We start from the raw sequence: 19,062 nt of genomic DNA on the forward strand, positions 1-19,062 counted from the left end.
AAATGTCCTCACTTTTAAACATGCGTTTTCTGAAGTTCTGGAACATTTAAGTGATTGGCATTGTAGAACGCCAGAGTATACTTCAACCTCTGCTGCATTTTCAAGCTCAAAATCTGGAAGGGTGCTGAATGGCACAGAAGGACCTTCTCCCATTGTAATAGTTTAAACTTCACATCCAGTTTTTCCACTTTTCATACCAGCTGAGCTGTAACCGGCCTCTTAGCAGTGATGTCTGCAGAGAGGAGAGTGGTCTTGTAGGAAAAATGTGGGAACACCTCCATCCTTCCAGCTCTGTGCTCTGAGAACGGCACTCTGTGGCTAGCAGTGCTTCCTATGGCTGGGTAGGACATTGGTGCTACATGTTGGTCCTTGGGAATAGCGATAGTGTTCTGGGACTAAAGTCTTCAAAGATCTCAGTTGACTAAATTCTGGGTTGTTTCCCAAAATTCTGAATAGCAATGGGATAATTTGTGCTTTTATTACTTCAAAATTGCATTGCAAAACGAACATTAAACTGTTCAATGATTACTCTGTTTTTCCTTTGTTTTGTACAGTTATACCCTCAAATGTCAAACACGGTCAGATTTTGGCAAAGTAACTATGGCGTTTGAGTTAGAAGTGTGTCAACTCAGTAAACGTGAAGTAGCGGGTGTCCGGCGACAACGGCTTAAAGGTGATGCCTGGGTCTACAAGAGACTGATGGAAGACATCTTATCTAGCTGCCGAGTGTGACTGCCTGATGCATGTGCTGAGAAAGCAGCAGTTTCATACTGAGGCTTTAATTGTAATTTTTTAGAAAGGTCTGTTTAGAAAAGTAATTCTTCGCCCCATTGTACTTGAAAAATCTGTCATCTTTCTTGAGTTTTTAATTTAAGCTCTTTGTCCCTCTCTGTGCATAGGCCTTCTGTATGCTTCCTTTGATATCCAGTTTGTAATAAATGTTCTGCAACTGCAACTCTTCTGAAATAAAATGCTGTAAGCTGTTCCCCCTCTTGTGTATTTTTCACGTATGTGGGTTAAAAAAAGTATTGGTATTTGTATGCTGAAGCTTATTTTGGTATGTCCTCAGTTATCAAGTACAGAAATAGTTATTTGCATAATTCTCTTCTTGTCCCTGCTAAAGTAGGATTTATTAAGATCATTAAGTCACAGCTGTGGTTCCCAGAGTTACAGTGTATGCTCTGTGTTGTACAAAATGGGACTATCTTCCATAAATGTGAAGTCAAGAGTGCTGGGATTTAAACCATGATCCCATTTATATATGTACAGTATTACTGCATCTTATTACTGCATCTTATTACTAAGCCTCAGTGATGCTTAACAGTCTGTACTGGGAAGTGGCCAGGGGGGCCAAAAAGTAGTGGGAGGGGGCCCAGTCTATACTTGCAGGGGGCCAGGGGATTCAGTTTGTACTGGGACAAGGCCCAGTCTCTGCTGACAGGGGTCCAAAACAGACCTCTGCAAGCGCAGGGTCCCGTTGTTGTTGGGGCTGTGAAAGAGCTGCCGTGGGATGCTTACAGCCGGGAATAGCTTTCAGTGCTGGCACCTTTGTTGGGGGAGCAATCTGCGGACGTTCGCACCCTTAAACTGGGCTCTCGGCTCTTTTGGTTTTTAGAGAGCGTGAGAAAGGTTTGGACGTTTGCGTAGCTAAACAAGCCCGGAGCCCCACGCCTCACGCTGAACCAAACATCAGCACCCTCTGTGCTGGCCTCAGGCTTGGGGCTACAGCTGCCAGAATGTACTGGGAAGAGGCTAGAGGATCCAGTTTGTACTGGGGTGGGGTCCAATCTGTACTGGGAGGGGGCCAAGAGGTTCCAGTTTGTACTGTGACAGGGCCCAGTCTGTACAGAGACAAGGCCAAGGCCTCCTGTTTGTACCAGGGCTGGGCCCTGTCTGTACTGGGAAGGGGATAGAAGATCCAGTTTGTACTGGGACAGGGCCAAGTCTGTAGAGAGACAAGGCCAAGAGATCCCATTTGCACTGGGACGGGGCCCTGTCTGTACTGGGAGGGAGCCACAGGGGATCCAGTTTGTACCGAGATGAGGCCCAGTCTGTACTGGCATGGGGCCAGGGCATCTAGTTGTAGTGGGACATGGGCCAGTCTGTACTGGGAGGGGGCCAAAGGGGTTCCAGTTTGTACTGGGACAGGGCTCAATCTGTACTGAGAGAAGGCCAGGGCATCCAGTTTATACTTGGACAAGGGCACGGCATTCAGTTTGCACAGGGATGAGGCACAGTCTGTACCGGGAAAGGGCCAGGGGATCCAGTTTGTACTGGGAGGGGGCCAGTGCGTACTAAGACATGCCAAGGAGATCCTGTTTGTACTGGACAGAGCCCAGTCTGTACTGGGAAGTGGCCAGTGGGTCCAAAAAGTACTGGGAGGGGGCCCAGTCTATAGTTGCAGGGGGCCAGGGGATTCAGTTTGTACTGGGACAAGGCCCAGTCTCTGCTGACAGGGGTCCAAAACAGACCTCTGCAAGTGCAGAGCCCCGTTGTTGTTGGGGCCGTGAAAGGGCTGCTGTGGGACGGTTACAGTCAGCAACAGCTTTCAGTGCTGGCCACTTGGGTGCGGGAGCCCGAGGTGGTGGGTGTCCGTTTTGGACCTGGGCTCTGGCTGGGTGAGGGGACACGTGAGGGTGAGGTGGCCAAACAAGTGCAGAGCCCCTTCCCCCTGCGCTGCCTCCCCACGACACAGAAAGGCTTCCCGCACGCTGCGGATTCAGACTCAGAAAGGCTTTCCCTGTGCTGCCTCATGACGACACAGAAAGGCTTCCCCTCTCCCGCCTCGGTACATCACAGGAACCCTTAGCCCGTGCTGGCTGCGACCTGGGACTGCAGCTGTCTGCATGGGATAATCAAAACCTCTCTGGCAGATGGACGGGAAAGGTCCTGAAGAGAAAAACAGGAATGGACCTGCCCCCGACACACACAATGCTCTTTGGCTATCTGCCTAGAAGATTCTGGGGCTTCTTCCTGGTAATTTGCTCGTTTCCAGAGGAAACTGAAAGACAACTGGGACATTCCCTGGGAGGAGTTCCAGAGAGCTACTGGGCATGGACCTGCCTCCAACATGCACCAAGCTCTTGAGTATCTACCCTGGTGGAGCCTGGGGCTGCTCCCCAGGACTTCAGCTTCCCCACAAGCAGGACAAAACACTTTGTCAGGTGCCTGTCAGGAGTCCTGGCCAGCTACAGGGCATGCGCCTGCTTCCTGGTTCAGCTGTGAGGAGAGCTGCAGTTCTCATGAGCTGTCAGCTGTGGAGCACATCCAGAAAACCCCTGTCATTAACACGGGAGCCATTGGCTCCATACTCCTAAGCAGGACCTCCTATTCTTACATTTCCGGCTGGTCTTTTGACATGTTGTGCTACTCCGAAGTAACCCAAACTGGATAAGGAGAAGACGGAGAGGCTGACGTGGTTCTCCTTTTCCACTGGCTCACAAAGTTCTCCAGGCCATAGAGAAGGAACGAGGAACATCCCTATGGTCCCAAACTTTTCCTCTTCTAAGGTCTGGAAGAGGTAGTCCCCACCCCCACAAGGGGACCTCCAGCCCAGCCCTGGCACAGCAGAGGCTCCCCAGGGGCCCCGAGGCGACTGGACGCGGCTTGGCCTCATAGCGGGGAGCTGCTGGCCAAGGGTGGTGAGGAGCTCTCTGCTGCTGGGGATTTGACATCCTCCCTCTGGCAGGTAGAGGCCAGGGAATCATAGAATCACTCTTGTGGAAAGGACCTTTAAGACTCTACCACTGCCCTGGGCAGTCTGTTCCAATGCTTGACAACCCTTTCATTGAAGGAATTCTCCCTGGTCTCCAATCTAAAACTCCCCTGGCACAACTTCAGGCCGTTTCCTCTCTCCTGTCGGTTGTGACTTGGGAGAAGGGGCCCCACCTCGCTACACCCTCCTTTCAGGCAGTTGTAGGGAGCGAGAAGGTCTCCCCTCAGCCTCCTTTTCTCCAGGCTAAACACCCCAGTTCCCTCAGCCGCTTCTCATCACCACTTGTGCTCCAGACCCTTCACCAGCTTTGTTGCCCTTCTCTGACTCGCTGCAGCACCTCAACGTCTGTCTTGTAGTGAGGGTCCCAAAACTGGAACACAAGGATTTGGAGGTGAGGCTTCACAGTGGCCGAGTACAGGGGGACGATCCCTGCCCTAGTCCTGCTGGCCACACTAGTGGCTGTGATACAAGCCAGGATGCTTGTGGCCTTCTTGGCCAACATGGGCACCACTGCTGGCTCATAGTCAGCTGGCCATCGACCAACACACCCAGGTCTTTTTCCACCAGGCACTTTCCAGCCACTCTTCCCCAAGCCTGTAGCGGTGCGTGGGGGTTGTTGTGCCCCAAGTGCAGGACCCGAACACTGAGCCTTGTTGAACCTCATACAGTTGCCTCGGCCCATCGATCCAGCTGTCCAGATGCCTCTGCAGAGCCTTCCTACCCTCCAGCATATCAACACTCCTGCCCAACTTGGTGTCGTCTGTGAAATTATGGAGGGTGTACTCGATCCCCTCATCCAGATATTGAACAGAACTGGCCCCACCACTGAGCCCTGGGGAACACCACTTGTGACCGGCCGCCCACTGGATTTAACTCCATCCACCACAACTCTTTGGGCTCAGCCATCCAGACAGTTTTTTCACCCAGCGAAGCTTACGCCCGTCCAAGCCATGAGCAGTCAGTTTCTCTAGTGGAATACTGTGGCAGACGGTGTCAAAGGCTTTACTAAAGTCCAGGTAGACAATATCCACAGACGTTCCCTCATCCAGTAAGCGGGTCTTGACATAGAAGATCAGGTTAGTCAAGCAGGACCTGCCTTTCATAAACGCATGCTGACTGGGCCTGATGGCATGGTTGTCCTGTACGTGACGTGATGGCATTCAAGATGATCTGCTCCATAACCTTCCCCAACACCGAGGTCAGCCTGACAGGCCTATAGTTCCCCAGATCCTCCTTCCGGCCCTTCTTGTAGAAGGGCATTACATTTACTAACCTCCAGTCAACTGAGACGTCCCCGGTTAGCCAGGAGATAAAGTGTGACACTGTCTGCTCGGCACGCTGGGCGTGGTCTCTGGCTGAAGGAAGAACACGAATGGTGTGCTGGTCCTCCCACAACGGCTCTTGCGTGGGCCCCCCAGGAAACCCCAGGTCCTGCCAGGAGCCTGCTCTAGCTCGCACTCTGAACAGGGTCACAGCTCCAGCATGGAACTCCACGGGCTATAGGTGGATATTGCTCCACCATGGACCTCCATGGGCGGCAGGTGGAAACGTGCGTGGGAGGCGGAGATGGGCTGGGGACGTGGAGATGAACTGGGGACATGGAGAAAGGCTGGGACGTGGAGATGGGTTGGGACTTAGATATGGGCTGGGAAATGGAGATGGGCTGGGGACATGAGGATGAAATGGGGACATGGAGATAGAATGAGACGTGGAGATGGGTTGGAGCGTGGAGATGGACTGGATTTTGGCGATTGGCTGGGACGTGCAGGTGGGCTGGGACAGGGAGACCCAGCCAAGGAGCAGGCAGGATGAGGCATATGAATCTCTAGAGACGTGTGCTGGTCCTGGACATGCCCACCCGTTGGACACACACCTCCAGCAGACACAGAAACCCACCCATGGGACCAAGAGGCCCAGCAGAAACCAACACCCACCCATGGGACACACATCAACACCCACCCATGGGACACGACACCAGGGGACACACAGCTGGTGCACAGGCACACCAGGGACACAGAGTCTGTCCATTTGTTCATTGCAGCTTTACTGGAGCCAGGGCCACAGTGGTGCCATGGCACGGAGGTGGTGGCCGGGCACCTCGGCGACCCTGGCTCCGCAGTCCCCCAGTGCTGGGGTCAGCTCAGCAGCGGCGGCGGCGGCTGCGCCTCACCCGCCGGCGACGGCTCCTCCTGTACCGGCTCTTAGGTGCCACAGCCCGCCGTGGGCTCCTCCCATATCGGCGGCGAGGACGGCTCCCGTAGCGGCGTGGGCTGCGGCTGCGGCTCCTTTTTCTTCTCTTGTGGCCCCGGGAACAGGCCATGTTGTGGCGGGTGACTCTGGTGTGCAGCTGCCCTGTCCTGCCAGGGGGGACTGCAGCTCTGTGACCCTGTCCCCTTTTGTCGGGGCGGCGGGGCACTGCCCTGTGTGACATGGGCTGACCTCATCAGTGACATCACAATGGCCCCACGGTGACCCCCGGCCACGCTCCGGCTCCCAACTCTCGGTCTGCGTGGCCGGGGGTGGGAGCGGTGACGGGCGCAGCTGCTCGGCATCGCTTCCACCCCCGTGTCGAAGCCAGGACCAGAGCTGGCTATTGGGGGAGGAAGAGCAGGGTCCCATGAGCCTCTCCATGGCTGGACCCCAGGGACACCCATGGGCACCATCATCACCCGCTCCATCATGGTCCCCCAGGCTCCTGGGGACACACTTGTCATTAAAGCCCCCACATGTCACCCCACAGCATGGCCTCCAGCCTTCCTGGTGCCACCGACCCCCACACACTCACCCCCAAGCCCTGCCCCGGCCCCCGGCTCCTGGCCCCGGCACAGGACTGTGCTCCCGTCAGCCCTGGGGATGGGGTGCTGGTCATGACTGGGGTCGCTCCAGCCATGCTCCCAAGCGGGGTCTTCTGCACTCAGAGGGCAGGGAGGAGAGAGGGGGCGGGGGGCAGCGGGGAGCTGCTGCTGGGGGACACCATGCACCGCCGTGACCGGAGGGTGATGTTGAGGGCTTTGGCGCAGCCGGCAAAGCCGCTGCGGTGGATTGACCTTGGCTGCACGCTGGTGCCCACCCAGCCGCTCCGTCAGTGCCCTCCACAGCCAGATGGGGGAGAAAACAGAAGGAATGGCTCGTGGGTGGAGACAAGGGCAGGGAGACATCTCCGCAAAGGCGTTGGCACAAATGCTCCTGCACGTTTTTCCCAGGGATGTGTTGGAGGAGCAGGGAGCCAGCTGGGCTCTCCCCGGGGCCCGTGGTGGCAGACAGGCTTGAGACACCCTGGGATCGCCCCCGGCCATGAGACGGTGGAGAGAGTCAGAGAGCCCTTGAGAGGGACTTGGCCAGGGCAGAGGAATGGTCTGCCAGGGGCCTCAGGAACCCCAGCCGAGACAAGCACCGAGCAGCAGCCCGGGGGTAGGCTGACGCCCCATGGGAGGTGGGGCCGGGGCCGTCTGGCTGGGGAGCAGCAGTGGCTGTGGGGAAGGCCCAGGAGGCCAGGGTGGGCAGCATGCGCGGGCAGCTAGGGCAGTCCTGCAGCCCGGGCTGTGCCGGCAAGGGCACGCGCGGCACTGCGGGGAAGGGAAGGGGTTCGTGGGTGCCGCCGGGCCCAGGGGAGGCCGTGGCTGGGCACTGCGTGCCGGCTGGGGCTGCCCGACTCCAGGGATGGGCCTTGCCCGCAGCAGTCTTGTTCCTGACATGGACCAGGCACAGATGAGCACAGACTGGAGGAAAATTTTCATCTTTTATTGGCCTCAGAAAGCATCCACAGCTGAGCGGCGGCTGGCAGCACCATGTCCTCAGGGCAGCTGAACACCTGGGGCGCCGTCCATGCACCCATCCCTCGCGTACCTCCCCGGGACGCTGCACTGGCTCAGGACCAGGCACCATTTGCAGGGACCCTCCTGGCGCTGGCAGCGGGGCACTACTGCTCTTCCTCTTCCATGCTGTATGTACAGCAGAAAAGCCTGCGCAGAGCCCTGAGCACCCTCCTGAAGATGGAGCGCCGTCGCCGTCAAGCCAGGGTGTGCGGGAGGGCAGCGATGCCTGCGGGGGAAGGAGAGCTGTAGGCGAGGTGCTGGGCGGTCATCGGGCAAGCTCCTGCCTGCCCCCCGCAAGCCCCTGTGCAGGCAGTGCTGCAGGCCTGGCCTGGGTGTAGGCTAGGGGCTTTGTCATCTGCTGACGATGAGCCAGAGGCTGTGCTGGCCTCTCCCTCACGCTCACCAGCCAAGGGACACTCGGCGTCCTGAGGTGCTGCAGCTGGTACTGCTGTTGATGCTGCATCTATGCTTTGGGCCAGGCCCTGCTCTTCCTGGACGACAAGCACGGCCTTGCCCACGGCCTCCCTCACGATGCGCAGGGCCGCATCCTGCAGAGCCCTGGGGCAGGCTGCAGGGCCCTTTGGGGCAGGTGCCCGGCTCTCTGCCTGGGCTGCTGAGGCCTGCTCACCAAGCACAGGGGCAGCTGGTGCCTCTGCCCCCTCTTGTGCCGTAGCCCTGGAAGAACTCCGGGACCAAGGGGTTGGCCCAGCCGACGTTGATGGCTATGTCTTCCCCTTGGGACAACTCTTTGTCACTCTTGTCTTCCCGTTCGTCCCTCTCGGCCAAGACCCCTGGCTCGTCCTCTGGCGCTTGCAGGACTGCCACCCCTTCTGCCCCGGCCCCCCGCTCACTTGGGGAATGGGCTTCCGGTCGCTCCAGCGAGTCCTCCTCGCCTGTGGCCTTGGTGCCATTTGCCGCCCGGACCACGTCTGCTCTTGTTGTCAGCACAGCCGTGCTGTGGGCCCAGTGCCGCTGTGTCGCCAGCTGCTGGCTGTGTCCCCGGCTTCCAGTCAAAGCCTTGCCCAGGGCAGCACACGTGGAGCACCGCCGGGCTGTCACCTTCACAGCTGCGGCACGGGCTGCGGGGCTGTGCGGGGCAGGCCTCCAGCTCTCCGCCCTCGCGGCTGTGCCCCACTCACCGCGCATGCCCCGAGCAGGTGGTGCAGGCTGTTGCTGGCCACTAGCTGCGCGAGGTGCTCTCCTGGCAGTAGGCACCCCAGGGCTGGCGCTCCTTATATACCCCCCGGTATATACGTGGCAACGCCATGTCACAATGGCCTCTGACATGATGCAGCCCCCTCGTGACACAAAGCCCTGCCAGTTGCTCTGGAGACGCCACGCCCATGACCGGCTGGGACCGGCTGGGGCCGGCACGGGGCAGCCCCTGCTCCCCCCTCCCAGAGACCTGGAAAGCACCAGTCAACACCTCCCCCATAGCCTGGTGCCAGCGGCCTCTGCAGAGCTCAGCCCCTCTGCGTGTTCATCAGCTCTGGGTGCCACCGCTGTGGGCCTTGTCCCCAGGTGTTGCTCTCACACGGAGCCCCCGGGCCTGGGGATGCTTCAGTTCCCACACAGAGAGAGGCAGGGCTGGCTTGCAGGCCCAGTCACAGGCGCGGGGGTCTCCCCAGTGACCAGCAGGGCTTCGTGATGAGGGGGTGGGTGGCATCATGCCCAGAGGCTCTGTGGCACGCGGGGGTGCTCCCGGGAGTCACCATGGCCCACGGGGGGAACAGCCCTCTCCCCAGGCGGCTCTGGGAGGTCCCTCGTGGGCTGCTCTTAGAACCATAAAATCATGGAAGCATTTTGCTTGGAAAGGACCTTTAAGATCATCGAGTCCAACCCTTAACCCAGCACTGCCAAGCCCACCACTAAACCATGTCCCTCAGCACCACATCTACACGGCTTTTGAATTCCTCCAGGGATGGTGACTCCGCCACTGCCCTGGGCAGCCTGTTCCAGTGCTTGATAACCCTTGTGGGGAAGAAATTGTTCCTGATATCCAATCTCAACCTCCCTGGGCACAACTTGAGGCTCTTTCCTCTCATGATATCACTTGTTACCTGGGAGAAGAGACTAACACCCACTTTGCTACAACCTCCTTTCAGGTACTTGAAGGTGGCGATAAGGTCTCCCCTGAGCCTCCTTTTTCTATTCATTAAACCGTTTACCAAATGGCCATGTGAGTGGCTGGGGAGCGTCCCGGGGCTGGGGGAGCCGGGCCGTGCCAGTGCGAAGCCACTCTCTGCGCTGCGGAAGGGCCTGCTGATGCGGGGGGACTCCTGGCAGTCTGAGCACCTGCCAGAGCCGTCTGCCAGACAGGCCAGGAGGAGCGGTGGGAGAACCTCCAGGCTACTGCGTCCCTGTCCCCGAAATCAGGAATAAAACCTCTTAACACCAATGTAGTATTAAGAAGCAGGCACACCTTTATCGCAGCGCTGGGGACACGGGGGATAGCTCCACCTTACATGTCCACCTTAGCATCAAAATTTAAGGGTTTTTATACACTTTTTCAGTCCAGTCATTGATACATAACCTTTACATTGATTGGTTTCACCCATGACACGATCACATCAGTATTCCAATCTTACTATAATCATTAGTTAGCTCTCCATCACACGATCTCATAAATATTTTATTATAATCATTGGTTAGCTCTACTGACCGATATCCTTAATATTTAAATCAAGATAGGAAGGGTAAGGGGATTTCCAAGTAGCATTACTGGTGTTCATTGTATTTAGCTAGCATCCATGACAGTCTCCTAACAAAAAAAAGTCCAGTGACTTACCTAGTGGGGTGTCTATGGTTACCTGTTACAATTTAACAATCCTATAGCTAACTCTATAGATTCTAAAGCAGAACACAGCACTCCTTCTATTCTATTCAACTTATCTTCTTATAATTTTATATTACATTTAATTTCATTTCAAATATTTATAACATCCCCACAAAGGCATTGGCACAAACGCTCCTGCTCGTCGTTCCCAGGGACGTGTTGGAGGAGCGGGGGACTGGGATGAGCCAGCTGGGCTCTCCCCGGGGCCCGTGGTGGCAGACGGGCTTGAGGCACCCTGGGATCGTCCCAGGCCGTGGGATGGAGCAGAGAGGCAGAGAGCTCTTGGGAGGGACTTGGCCAGGACAGAGGAATGGTCTGCCGGGGACCCCAGAAAACCCAGCCGGGACAAGCGCCGAGCAGCGGCCCGGGGGTAGACTGACACCCCGTGGGAAGTGGGACCGGGGCCGTCTGGCTGGGGAGAAGCAGTGGCTTCCCTCCTGGGGAAGGCCCAGGAGGCCAGAGTGGGCAGCATGCACGGGCAGCTAGGGCAGTCCCGCAGCCCGGGCTGTGCCGGCAAGGGCACGGGTGGCACCGCGGGGAAGGGAAGGGGTTCGTGGGTGCCACCGGGCCCAGGGGAGGCCGTGGCTGGGCACTGCGTGAGGGCTGGGGCTGCCCGACTCGAGGCGTGGGCCTTGCCTGCAGCAGTCTTTCTCCTGACATGGACCAGGCACAGACGAGCACTGGAGGAAAATTTTCATCTTTTATTGGCCTCAGAAAGCGTCCATGGCCGAGCAGCGGCTGGCAGCACCGTGTCCTCAGGGCAGCTGAACGCCCGTGTGCCTAGTAACCCCTGGGCTCCCAGTAACACCAGTGCGCACATGAACACCAGCGGTCCCAGTGATCCCAGTAACACCAGTGCTCCCACTAAGCCCAGGGCTCCCAGTAACACCTGTGCGTAAGTAACTCCAGGGCACCCACTAACACCAGGGGGCCCAGCAACACCAGTGTTCCCAGTGCGCCCATTTACAACAGTGCTCCCTGTAGCGCCAGTGCTACCAGTGCTACCAGTAACCCCCATCCTCCAAGTAACGCCAGTGTGCCCAGTAACACCAGGACACCTACTAATGCCAGTGCTCCCAGTGCTCCCAGTAACACCACTACTGCCAATATGTCCAGGGTGCCCAGAAGCACCGGGCCGCCCAGTTGCCCCAGTGTGCTGTGCTCCCAGGAACCGCAGTGCACTCAGTCTGTCCAGTAACCCCAGAGCTCCCAGTAACACCTCTGCAGCCAGTTACACCAGGGCTCCCACTAACATCACTTCTCCCAGTCTGACAAGTAACTTCAGGGCTTCCGGTAACCCCAGTTTGCACAATAACCACAGTGCTCCCAATAACAACGGGACTCCCAGTAAATCCGATGTGCCCAGTAACCACAGCGCTCCTAGTAACACTGTTACCAGCCAGTTTAGCAACGGTTTAGCAAGAGTAGCCCTCAGAGTAGGCTCTAAAAGGCCTACTCTGCGTTACCTTTACACAGAATCAACATCCTTGTCAGTAATTTTCCTTTCAGCTAAAATAACAGCATGTTCTGAAGCAAACTGCATGCTTTGTAGATAGGGTCTGCTCATGGGACTGATAACACTTAGAGTTATAGTCATCACTGACTCTTCCTTGCACTTAGTCTTAGAGAATCCAAGGTCTCTGTTAAATTCCTCACTAATTACAAAGAAGGGTCAGAGATAAGTAAGACTGTGAACAACATCTTTGTAGTGTCTTAAATGACTTGATTCATAGCTCTGGTGCCAGGAGTAGAGATAAATCCTGTAAGAATCAGAACAGGATCTTCTCCTTGGAGCCACCTGCATGTGTCAACAAAAAGGTCTCGACCACGCTTGCGCAGAAGCGGGGCTGTACAGCAGACGGTGTAACTATGGGGGAATTGCGACCACTAGAGACCCCCAGAGACCACCCAAGACCCCTTTCCCAGTGTAGTAAGCATGCACAAAGACAATTACATAATATATTAACATATGCATAATGTTTCTTGGAATAGGTGGGCTTTACTCGGAATTGTATGAATATTCATTTTTCTATAATGTATATAATGAGTGTGCTTTTGTCCCTTGGTGTGCATGCTAGGAGGAGAAATCCCCCATGCACCCAGCGCTGCAATAAACCAATGTTGGCTTTCTAAACTATAATTTGGTTTGGAGAATTTTCTTGGTTACTATTTTCCAGTAAAAACACCAACTCTCCCAGTAACACCAGTGCTCACAATCTGACCAGTAACTTCAGTGCTCCCACTAACCTGAGTCTGCCCAGTAACCTCAGTGCTCCTAGTAACACTGAGGCACCCAGTAACACGAGGGTGCCCAGTAACCCCAGTAATCTCAGTAACCGCAGTGCTCCCAGTAACCCTACGACTCCCAGTAACACCATTACTCCAAATAACTCCAGGGTGTCCAGAAGGACCAGGGTGCCCAGTAGCACCAGAGTGCTGTGCTCCCAGTAAGCCCAGTGCACCCAGTCTGCCCAAAATACCCAGGGCTCCCAGAAACACCAGTGCTCCAAGTAACCTAGGTGCTCCCATTACTCACAGTAACACCAGTGCGCCCAGAAACACGAGGGCTCCCAGTAACACCAATCCACCAATTAACTCCAGTGCACAAAGTAACACCACTGGGCCCAACAACTCCAGTGCTCGCCGTAACACTACTTCTCCCAGTATGCTCTGTAACCACAGTACTCTCAGTAATCCCAGTGCTCTCGGTAACGCCAGGCCTCCCAGTAACACCAGGAGTTCTAGTAACTCCAGGGCACCCAGAAGTACCAGGGCATCCAGTACCACCAGTGTGCTGTGCTCCCAGTAAGCCCAGTGCACTCAGTCTACCCAATAAACCCAGGGCTCACAGAAACACGAGTGCTCCCAGTAACCCCAGTGCTCCCAGTACTGTGAGTAACAACAGTGCTCACAGTAACATCAGTGCTCACAGGGCTCCCAGTGCTCCTAGTAACACCAGAGCACCAAGTAACCCTGGAGCTCCCAGTAACACCAGTGCGCCCAGTAACACCAGGGCTGCCAGTAATAGTAGTGCGCCCAGTAACCCCAGTGCTCCCAGTAACACGAGGGCTCCTAGTAACTCCAGGGCACCCAGTAACATCGCTGGGCCCAGCAGCACCAGTGCTCTCCGTGTGCCGAGTTACAACAGTGCTCCCAGTATCACCAGCGCAACCAGTAACACCAGTGCTCGCAGTGCTACCAGTAACCCCAATCTTCCATGTAACCAGGGGGCCAAGTAACACCTGGGCGCCCAGTAACACAAGTGCGATCAGTCTGGTCAGTAACCCCAGTGCTCCCAGTAACACTAGGGCTCGCAGTAACCTCAGGGTGCCCACTAACACCGGGGCTCCAAGTAACTCCAGTGCTCCCAGTAACACCAGTGCTCCCACTAACCTCAGTGCCCTCAGTAATACCAGGGCACCCAGTAAAACCAATGTGCCCAGTACCCCCTGCGCTCCTAACAGCAGTGCTACCAGTAAGCCCAGTGCTCCCACTAAACCCAGGGCTCCAAGTAACACCCCTGCATCCAGTAACACCAGGGCTCACAGTAACACCAGGGCTCCCATTAAGACCAGTGCTCTCAGTCTTCCCAGTAACCGCATCCTCCAAGTAACATCAGTGCTCCCGGTAAAACCAATGTGCCCAGTAACCACAGCGCTCCTAGTAACACCAGTGCTTCCGGTCTGGCGTTACCACAGGGCACCTAGTAATAACAGTGCTTCCAGTAACCCCGGCGCACCCAGCAACACCAGTGCTCCCAGTAACACTAGGGTGCCCAGGAACACCAGTGCTCGCAGTGCTACCAGTAACCCCCATCCTTCAAGTAACACCAGCGCACACAGTAACACCAGTGCTCGCAGTGCTACCAGTAACCCCAAATCCTCCAAGTAACCCCAGCGTTCCCAGCAATACCAGGGTGCCCAGTAACCCCAGGGTGCCCAGTAACATCATTGCATCAGGTAACACCAGATGTCCCAGTAACATCTGTCTCCCAGTAACTCCAGCACACCCAGTAACACCAGGGTGCCCAGTAACCCCAGTACTCTCAGTAACCGCAGTGCACCCAGTAACCCTGGGCCTCCCAGTAACACCATTACTCCAAATAACTCCTGGGCACCCAGCAGCACCAGAGTGCTGTGCTCCCAGTAAGCCCAGTGCACCCAGTCTGCCCAATAAACCCAGGGCTCCCAGAAACACCAGTGCTCCAAGTAACCCTGGTGCTCCAATTACTCCCAGTAACACCAGTGCACAAAGTAACACCACTGTGCCCAACAACACCAGTGCTCCCAATACTCGCCGTAACACCAGTGCTCCCAGCAACCCCAGTGCTCTCAGTAACCCTACGACTCCCAGTAACACCAGGAGTTCCAGTAACTCCAGGGCACGCAGAAGTACCAGGGCACCCAGTAGCACCAGTGTGCTCTACTCCAGTAAACCCAGTGCACCCAGTCGGCCCAATAAACCCAGGGCTCACAGAAACACCAGTGCTCCCAGTAACCCCGGTGCTCCCAGTACTGCGAGTAACAAGAGTGCTCACAGTAACATCAGTGCTCACAGGGATCCCAGTGCTCCTAGTAACACCAGTGCACTGTCACCCCGCAGCTCCCAGTAACACCAACTTGCCCAGTAACACCAGTGCACCCTGTAACCCCAGTGCTCCCGGTAACACAAGGGGTCCCAGTAACATGAGGGCTCTTAGCAACTCCAGGTCACCCAGTAACATAACTGGGCCCAAAAGCACCAGTGTTCCCCACGTGCCAAGTTACTACAGTGCTCCCAGTAACACCAGGGCACTCAGTAACACAAGAGAACGCAGTTCTACCGGTAATCCCAATACTCCAAGTAACCCAATCCTCCAAGCCTTGTCCCGAACCCATCCCCATGTCCCCAGCCCACCTCCGTTTCCCAGCCCATCTCTAAGTCCCAACCCATCTCCACATCCCAGCCTTTCTCCATGTCCCCATTTCATCCCCATGTCTCCAGCCCATCTCCTCGGTCCCAGCCCATCTTCTTGTCCCCAACCCATCTCCAGGTCCCCAACCCATCCCCATGTCCCCAGTCCATCTCCATTTCCCAGCCCATATCTAAATCCCAACCCATCTCCACGTCCCAGCCTTTCTTCATGTCCCCAGTTCATCTCCACGTCCCCAGCCCATCTCCGCCTCCCAGGCACATTTCCACCTGTAGCCAATGGAGGTCCATGGTGGTGCAATATCCACCTATAGCCCGTGGAGTTCCATGCTGGAGCTGTGACCCTGTTCAGAGTGCGAGCTAGAGCAGGCTCCTAGCAGGACTTGAGGCCCCCTGGGGGACCCATACTGGAGCCATTGTGGGAGGACCAGCACACCATCTGTGTTCTTCCTTCAGCTGGGGAGCACGCCCAGCATGCTGAGCATACAGTGTCACAGATTAGCTCCTGGCTAACCGGAGAGGTCCCAGTTGACTGGAGGTTAGTAAATGTAATGCCCTTCTACAAGAAGGGCTGGAAGGAGGATCTGGGGAACTATAGGCCTGTCAGGTTGACCTCGGTGTTGAGGAAGGTTATGGAGCAGATCATCTTGAATGCCATCACATGTCACGTACAGGACAACCATGCCATCAGGCCCAGTCAGCATGCGTTTATGAAAGGCAGGTCCTGCTCGACTAACCTGATCTTCTATGTCAAGACCCGCTTACTGGATGAGGGAATGTCTGTGGATATTGTCTACCTGGACTTTAGTAAAGCCTTTGACACCGTCTGCCACAGTATTCCACTAGAGAAACTGACTGCTCATGGCTTGGACGGGCGTAAGCTTCGCTGGGTGAAAAAACTGTCTGGATGGCCGAGCCCAAAGAGTTGTGGTGGATGGAGTTAAATCCAGTGGGCGGCCGGTCACAAGTGGTGTTCCCCAGGGCTCAGTGGTGGGGCCAGTTCTGTTCAATATCTGGATGAGGGGATCGAGTGCACCCTCCATAATTTCACAGACGACACCAAGTTGGGCGGGAGTGTTGATATGCTGGAGGGTAGGAAGGCTCTGCAGAGGCATCTGGACAGGCTGGATCGATGGGCCGAGGCCACTGTATGAGGTTCAACAAGGCTCAGTGTTGGGTCCTGCACTTGGGGCACAACAACCCCACGCACCGCTACAGGCTTGGGGAGGAGGGGCTGGAAAGTGCCTGGTGGAAAAAGACCTGGGTGTGTTGGTCGATGGCCAGCTGACTATGAGCCAGCAGTGTGCCCATGTGGCCAAGAAGGCCATCAGCATCCTGGCTTGTATCAGCACTAGTGTGGCCAGCAGGACTAGGGCAGGGATCGTCCCCCTGTACTCGGCACTGGTGAAGCCTCACCTCCAAATCCTGTGTTCAGTTTTGGGACCCTCACTACAAGACAGATGTTGAGGTGCTGGAGCGAGTTCAGAGAAGGGCAACAAAGCTGGTGAAGGGTCTGGAGCACAAGTGTGATGAGAAGCGGCTGAGGGAACTGGGGGTGTTTAGCCTGGAGAAAAGGAGGCTGAGGGGAGACCTTCTCGCTCTCTACAACTGCCTGAAAGGAGGGTGTAGCGAGGTGGGGCCCCTTCTCCCAAGTCACAACCGACAGGAGAGAGGAAACGGCCTGAAGTTGTGCCAGGGGAGTTTTAGATTGGAGACCAGGGAGAATTCCTTCAATGAAAGGGTTGTCAAGCATTGGAACAGACTGCCCAGGGCAGTGGTAGAGTCTTAAAGGTCCTTTCCAACAAGAGTGATTCTATGATTCCTGGCCTCTACTGCCAGAGGGAGGATGTCAAATCCCCAGCAGCAGAGAGCTCCTCACCACCCTTGGCCAGCAGCTCCCCGCTATGAGGCCAAGCCGGTCAGTCGCCTCGGGGCCCCTGGGAAGCCTCTGCTGTGCCAGGGCTGGGCTGGAGGTCCCCTTGTGGGGGTGGGACTACCTCTTCCAGACCTTAGAAGAGGAAAAGTTTGGACCATAGGGATGTTCCTCGTTCCTTCTCTATGGCCTGGAGAACTTTGTGAGCCAGTGGAAAAGGAGAACCACGTCAGCCTCTCCGTCTTCTCCTTATCCAGTTTGGGTTACTTCGGAGTAGCACAACATGTCAAAAGACCAGCCGGAAATGTAAGAATAGGAGGTCCTACTTAGGAGTATGGAGCCAATGGCTCCCGTGTTAATGACAGGGGTTTTCTGGATGTGCTCCACAGCTGACAGCTCATGAGAACTGCAGCTCTCCTCACAGCTGAACCAGGAAGCAGGCGCATGCCCTGTAGCTGGCCAGGACTCCTGACAGGCACCTGACAAAGTGTTTTGTCCTGCTGTGGGGGAAGCTGAAGTCCTGGGGAGCAGCCCCAGGCTCCACCAGGGTAGATACTCAAGAGCTTGGTGCATGTTGGAGGCAGGTCCATGCCCAGTAGCTCTCTGGAACTCCTCCCAGGAATGTCCCAGTGTCTTTCAGTTTCCTCTGGAAACGAGCAAATTACCAGGAAGAAGCCCCAGAATCTTCTAAGGCAGATAGCCAAAGAGCATTGTGTGTGTTGGGGGCAGGTCCATTCCTGTTTTCTCTTCAGGACCTTTCCCGTCCATCTGCCAGAGAGGTTTGATTATCCATGCAGACAGCTGCAGTCCCAGGTCGCAGCAGCACGGGCTAAAGGTTCCTGTGATGTACCGAGGCGGGAGAGGGGAAGCCTTTCTGTGTCGTCATGAGGCAGCACAGGGAAAGCCTTTCTGAGTCTGAATCCGCAGCGTGCGGGAAGCCTTTCTGTGTCGTGGGGAGGCAGCGCAGGGGGAAGGGGCTCTGCACTTGTTTGGCCACCTCACCCTCACGTGTCCCCTCACCCAGCCAGAGCCCAGGTCCAAAACGGACACCCACCACCTCGGGCTCCCGCACCCAAGTGGCCAGCACTGAAAGCTGTTGCTGACTGTAACCGTCCCACAGCAGCCCTTTCACGGCCCCAACAACAACGGGGCTCTGCACTTGCAGAGGTCTGTTTTGGACCCCTGTCAGCAGAGACTGGGCCTTGTCCCAGTACAAACTGAATCCCCTGGCCCCCTGCAACTATAGACTGGGCTCCCTCCCAGTACTTTTTGGACCCCCTGGCAACTTCCCAGTACAGACTGGACTCTGTCCAGTACAAACAGGATCTCCTTGGCATGTCTTAGTACGCACTGGCCCCCTCCCAGTACAAACTGGATCCCCTGGCCCTTTCCCGGTACAGACTGTGCCTCATCCCTGTGCAAACTGAATGCCGTGCCCTTGTCCAAGTATAAACTGGGCCCTGTCCCAGTACATACTGGATGCCCTGGCCTTCTCTCAGTACAGATTGAGCCCTGTCCCAGTACAAACTGGAACCCCTGTGGCCCCCTCCCAGTACAGACTGGCCCATGTCCCACTACAACTAGATGACCTGGCCCCATGCCAGTACAGACTGGGCCTCATCTCGGTACAAACTGGATCCCCTGTGGCCCCCTCCCAGTACAGATTGGACCCCATCCCAGTACAAACTGGATCCTCTAGCCCCTTCCCAGTACATTCTGGCAGCTGTAGCCCCAAGCCTGAGGCCAGCACAGAGGGTGCTGATGTTTGGTTCAGCGTGAGGCGTGGGGCTCCGGGATGTTTAGCTACGCAAACATCCAAACCTTTCTCACGCTCTCTAAAAACCAAAAGAGCCGAGAGCCCAGTTCAAGGGTGCGAACGTCCGCCAATTGCTCCCCCAACAAAGGTGCTAGC

At 56.2% G+C, this 19,062-nt stretch overlaps 1 protein-coding gene across 1 annotated transcript in view; it reads left to right on the plus strand.

The window, feature by feature from the left end:
• The window catches only part of LOC137668909 (maternal embryonic leucine zipper kinase-like), a 37,335-nt gene extending 36,495 nt beyond the window's left edge, over window positions 1-840 (plus strand). The window contains 1 exon segment of the mRNA XM_068410723.1: window positions 555-840. Coding sequence (XP_068266824.1) covers window positions 555-732 — 178 coding nt within the window. The 3' untranslated portion in view covers window positions 733-840.
• The last annotated feature ends 18,222 nt before the right edge of the window (window positions 841-19,062 follow it).

This window comes from Nyctibius grandis, chromosome 11 (genome assembly GCF_013368605.1).
Source record: "Nyctibius grandis isolate bNycGra1 chromosome 11, bNycGra1.pri, whole genome shotgun sequence".
NCBI lineage: Eukaryota > Metazoa > Chordata > Aves > Nyctibiiformes > Nyctibiidae > Nyctibius > Nyctibius grandis.